The following is a 5,897-nucleotide window of genomic DNA, read 5'->3' as shown; positions in this document are numbered from 1 at the left end:
TATAATGGTCATACATCTAGCTAGATAGGATTCTTTGTCATTCTGTGTCCCTGCTTTCGGTCGCCCGCCTTCTTTCGGCCTCCTTTTCCTTATTATATTGAATTATATCATAATGATGTTTTGTAACCAGCTCCTATATTATGGAGCCTCTATTTGGTTTCTGAATATAGTTTCAATAACAGAGTTCTCTTTCAATATCACTCTCTCAACTCTCTCTTAACTTATTTTACAGTTACGAGGGCAAAATTATTATTTTTCCCTTTGAATTAACCCAAAAAGTCAAAAAGTTAAAAGGGTAAAATTGTCATTTTGATTTTAGTATAATATTTTATTACCTATCTTTTCATAAAAAGTCAAAAAGTTATTCCAAACATATTTTTTTTTTCTATTTTTTTAACTACAAAGTCAAAAAGTACACTTATATAGTGCATCCCAAACAACTACTAAAATGTAAAAGTTAATCAAGGTCTCACGTTCAACTTTTATTAGGAGCGATTTATTTTTTGGGTCACGTCTGCAGACTCTGCCCAAAATTAGGCTCTGCTCAAAATTTGTCTGATTCATATGGAGAGGTATTTTTCATGGGTCCTGCGATTAGTCAAAATGGGTGTAAACTGACTTGGACCCTGGATCATAAAAAATAAAAATAAAAAAAAAAAATAAATTAGTTGGTTGTTGGCTGTTTGGAGTGCAAGTTTCTTTCCCTCTTTAACCATTGATTGAGGATTGAGGAAACTTGGACTCTTCACATTATAAAACCCAGCCACCAGCTTGAAATTTTCAAAACATCTGCCTGCCGAAAAACGACCCTCTCACCATCCCTCCAAACCTGAACTTCCCAAACTATGTACCACCCAAAAACCCCCGCGAAACCAACCTCTAAAATGTCCAAAATAACCCCAACAACTTCCCTTCAAATCCTTTTCTCCATATTCTCCCTCCTACTCCTCACCCTACCCTTGCACGGAAACACCCAATCTACTACTACTGATTCAGAACAAATAATTCTGTTGCGACTCAAACAACACTGGTACAATCCACCTTCCATCAGCCACTGGACTCCACCAAAATTTCCCAACTCCAACTCATCGACACACTGTAACTGGCCCGAGATCACCTGCACCAACGGCTCTGTCACCGGACTTTCTCTCCCTAACAAAACCATTGCCGTGACAATCCCACAGTTCATTTGTGACCTCAAAAACCTCACCGTCATCGATTTCCAGTACAATTACATCCCAGGACCATTTCCTACGGTTCTCTACAACTGTTCCAAGCTGAAACATTTAGACCTCTCCCAAAACTTCTTTGTAGGCCGCATTCCTGGCGACGTTGACCAGCTCTCGACCAGGCTCCGGGTCCTCAACCTCAACGGCAACAACTTCACCGGCGACATCCCACTGGCTATCGGGCGGTTCCACGAGCTCAGAGTCCTTCGGCTTTTTCAAAATGAGCTAAACGGCTCTTTCCCGCCAGAAATTGGAAACCTGTCAAATCTTGAGATGTTGGAGCTGTCTGACAATGCATTTCTCCTGATGGCAATACCGTCGAGCTTTACCCAGTTGAGGAAACTTAAACAACTATGGATTAAAGATTCAAGTTTGACCGGTGAAATCCCGGTAACAATTGGGAATTTAACAGAGCTCGAGGAATTGGACTTGTCAAACAATAATTTGACTGGTACAATCCCAAGTGGTTTGTTTCTGCTAAAGAATTTAACAAAGTTGTATCTCTACAAAAATCACTTGTCCGGGGCGATTCCTTGGCCCATTGAAGCTTTGATGATGGAGATAATTGATTTATCCCAAAACAACTTGACTGGAACAATACCGGCTGATTTTGGCAAACTAACATTGTTGTCGGGTTTGGCTCTGTTTGACAATCAACTCTCCGGTGAAATACCAGAAAGCATTGGCCGCCTTCCATCACTGAGAGATGTAAAGTTGTTTACCAACAATCTCTCGGGAACGTTGCCACCTGAATTTGGGCGATATTCGAAGCTCCAGCGGTTCGAAATACCTTCGAACCATTTCACTGGCAAGTTGCCAGAGCACTTGTGTGCTAATGGTGAACTATTAGGAGTGGTGGCATTTGATAACAATCTCACCGGTGAATTGCCTAATTCACTTGGGAATTGTTCAAGTTTGTTGATTGTTCGGGTTCATGGTAATTGCCTTTCCGGTAGCATTCCAGCAGGTCTCTGGACATCATCCAATCTGACAATGTTGATGCTAAGCGACAACTCATTTACCGGTCAGCTTCCAAGAACACTGGCACCAAATTTATCGCGACTTGAGATCAGTAACAACAAGTTTTCAGGTGAAATCCCATCCGGGTTGTCATCTTGGAAACATTTAACCGTGTTCAGCGCAAGTAACAACTTCTTTAGTGGTACAATTCCTCAAGAATTGACCTCTCTTCCTCTCCTGTCAACACTTGTGCTCGATGGGAATCAATTTTCTGGCCATCTTCCATCAGATATTGTCTCTTGGAAGTCATTAACACTTCTAAATCTCAGTCGAAACCAGCTCTCCGGTCCAATTCCTGATAAACTTGGTTCTTTACCAAGCCTCACTGATTTGGACTTGTCAAGTAATCAGTTCTCAGGTCAAATTCCAACTGACATTGGCCTTTTAAGGCTAACTTTTCTCAACCTGTCTTCCAATTGTCTCACCGGGAGAATCCCAAATGAGTTTGAAAACACATTTTTCAATACCAGTTTCTTGAACAATCCCGGTCTTTGCGCTAGTAATCCATCACTCGCCCTTGATATCTGCTATTCTAGATTTAAAACCTCAAGCAACATATCCCCATGGCTTATTGCTATAATAGTAGTCGTAACGACAATCTTAGTTTCATCACCTATTATATTCACACTTTTCCAGATCAAAAGAGCTTACCAGAAAAGAGTGCACAAATTGAATTCCAAGTGCGAGTTTACTCGCTTCCACACAATTGAGGAATTGAGTTTCAAAGAGTCAGAAATTTTATCTAATTTAATTGAAAACAATGTGATTGGATGTGGTGGGTCAGGGAAGGTATATCGTATTAAATTGAACTGCTTAGGCAAAGTTGTAGCAGTCAAACAAATCCAAAATATCAAGAAGTTGGATCAAAAGCTTGAGAAGGAATTCCTGGCAGAAATTCAGATACTGGGGACAATTCGCCACTCCAACATAGTGAAATTGTTGTGTTGCATTTCAAGTGAGACTACAAAGCTTCTTGTTTATGAGTATTTAGAAAATCAGAGCTTGGATAGGTGGATCCATGGAGATATGTGGCCAAGCACAACGGATTCAGTCCATTGTGGTGTTTTAGATTGGCCTAAGCGATTGCAAATCGCAGTGGGAGCTGCCAAAGGGCTATGCTACATGCACCATGACTGCACGCCTTCAGTAATTCACCGAGATGTGAAATCAAGCAATATCCTGTTGGATTCTGAGTTCAATGCTAAAGTTGCAGATTTTGGTCTAGCCAAGATATTGGTAAAGCATGTGGAGCATAATACAATATCAACCGTGGTTGGCTCATTTGGTTATTTTGCTCCAGGTAAGTTACATATATAAGTTGACTTATTTTTCCTCATATTTTTCTTTAATGGATTTATTTACAAGAAATTTGAGTTAATTTTTTTACTTCTTAAAAAAAAAAAAAAAAAGAAAAATCTTATTTTTCTCTTTAACGACTTCTTTCAAAAGAAAAAAAAAAAAAAAAAGGTACAAATTAAAAATCTTGGTTGTAAGTCGCAGTGGGAACTCCTCAGGTAGAGTAAAAAAAATTATTAAAAAATGTTGAAAACTTTTGATAAAAGTCTATTGAAGAGGAAAATATAAGCTAAATCTTGTCGAAAAAAATCATTAAAATTTTGTTTATTTGTCTTCGATGAGCTTTTCTATTTATTTATTTATTTATTTAAATTTCTAGAATGGTTTAGTCTAGACATACCCAAAATGTGAAAAAAAAAAAGAATGATTCAAACTTTAGAAAAGTTCACTAAACAAAAAAATAATTCAAAAATAAGTCAACTTATAAAGCTACAACCAAAAAAATTCAAAAATTTATTTTGCATGCAAGACTTTTTGGCATTCACGTTTTAAACTATATTTGCATTTCAGAGTATGCTCGAACAAGAAGAGTGAATGAGAAGGTTGATGTCTACAGCTTCGGTGTTGTTCTTTTGGAACTAGTTACCGGAAGGAAAGCCAATGATGGAAATGAAGATATGTGCCTAGCCGATTGGGCATTTCAATATTACAATCAAGAAGGAAACCACATGGTTGATGTCCTTGATGAGAAGGTTAAAGAACCTCATTACTTGGATGAAATGACTCGTGTTTTTGAGCTTGGGATCATTTGCACTTGGCCACATCCCTCAAATAGGCCTAGCATGAGAGAGGTCTTGCGAATCCTGCTCGATTGCAACCATCAATTAGGATTTGGACCTTGTAATGTTGGGAGCAAGTACAACTATGCTTCCGATTCCCTTGATAATTCTAATCAAGGGACGATTTTTGGAAGTGAGGATAATAGTTCGTTGTCTAGTGTTTAGTTAGTCTTTTGATTATTGATTGTTGCATAAGCATAGAGTTGTAAAGCAAATCATACTTTTCATTATCGGCTCAATAAGAGCATGTTCAAGATTAAATTATTATGTAAGCAAGTTAAACTTTAACACATAAAAGTTTATTAAGCTATTATGTCAAGATTGAACAAACTATTACTTGGTTGTCAGTTTATATACTAATAAAAATCAAACTTGTTAAACTCAACTTGTTATTAGCTTGACCAAAACTTGTATGAGATCAGCTTGCAAATTAAACAACCAAATTTAAAAACATTTGAAAACTTGTTAAAATTATATTCAAGCTTAAATAATCTATTACTTGGCTTGGTTGTGGATAATATTAATCTATTTTGTTTGCTTTTTTTTTAAAAACAAAAAAGAAAAAAAAAATACATTTGATTGTGAATGCATGGATGGTATTATGAAAAAGAAAATATCATTTATATAAGTTTTTTTTTGTCACTTTTTTTTTTTTTTTAAAAAAAGGGGGGATATCTAGGACGCCCATTGGCTGTCACAAAAGATTTTATTAGAAGATTATAACAATTTTGTGACGGTGTAGACTGTTGCTAAAGTTTATTACTTGCGACAGCAAGTAGTGCCATTGCTAAAAAGTGAGATTTCCCTTTTTGCGACAATAACTAGCTGTTGCAAATAATACATCTTTAGTGACGGCAAAAAGTCCATTTGTGACAATAAGTCACGTTTTGCCACACCCCATTTTGCCCCACTATGATTGTTGTTGCCATGTTGTCGCTAATACTTTTTGCAATGCCATTTCTACTTTTTGCAACTGTAAGTTTTCATAGCAAAAGGTCCATCTTTTTGTAGTGTGATGAGAAATAGTAATAGGTGAAATTTCTCATAAAGCATATAGCAAACTATATGGTTATCCTGTTGGAGAAAAATGGTTTTAAAACATTAATAATGTAGGACCCATCCATTATTTAGGTGGGTCAACGTAGCAATTTGTTTCTTGTTACATGGTGAACTAGAGAATGTCTTATGGTTGCTAAAACCATTAATGAGTGAATGAGAAATCGACTCATGAATATAAATTTTGTAAGGAGGGAAGTTATGGACCGAGGTAGGCTTAATCCAAAACACACACGTGCGGGTGTGGGTTGGGTTGGGTTGGCTTGGCTTGGCACTTACAATTTTTGGAGAAACCATCATTTGAAAATAAATAAATAAATAAATAAAAATCTGGATTTCAGTTTTCAAACTTTGGTCTGCAACGGTCACCTTTCTTGACCAAACAGCCACATAGGTGACTATTCCTTGCTACGATTATTGCGTATTTAATGGCAAAACAATCTCTCATTTTAGGATT

The 5,897-nt window shown here is 36.9% G+C and overlaps 1 protein-coding gene across 1 annotated transcript; it reads left to right on the top strand.

Moving 5' to 3' along the window:
- The first annotated feature begins 806 nt into the window (after nucleotides 1-806).
- Nucleotides 807-4,714, top strand: LOC114264020 (uncharacterized). The gene is made up of 2 exons (XM_082902962.1): nucleotides 807-3,549; nucleotides 4,116-4,714. The coding sequence occupies exons 1-2, from the start codon at nucleotides 846-848 to the stop codon at nucleotides 4,547-4,549; spliced, it is 3,138 nt and encodes a 1,045-aa protein (XP_082759088.1). The 5' UTR covers nucleotides 807-845; the 3' UTR covers nucleotides 4,550-4,714.
- Nucleotides 4,715-5,897: the final 1,183 nt, after the last annotated feature.

The sequence above is a fragment of the Camellia sinensis genome, chromosome 13, assembly GCF_055761805.1.
Source record: "Camellia sinensis isolate YWXY chromosome 13, ASM5576180v1, whole genome shotgun sequence".
Taxonomy (NCBI): domain Eukaryota; kingdom Viridiplantae; phylum Streptophyta; class Magnoliopsida; order Ericales; family Theaceae; genus Camellia; species Camellia sinensis.
The sequence above is the reverse complement of the archived record's forward strand: the minus strand, read 5'-3'. Positions and strand labels throughout refer to the sequence as shown.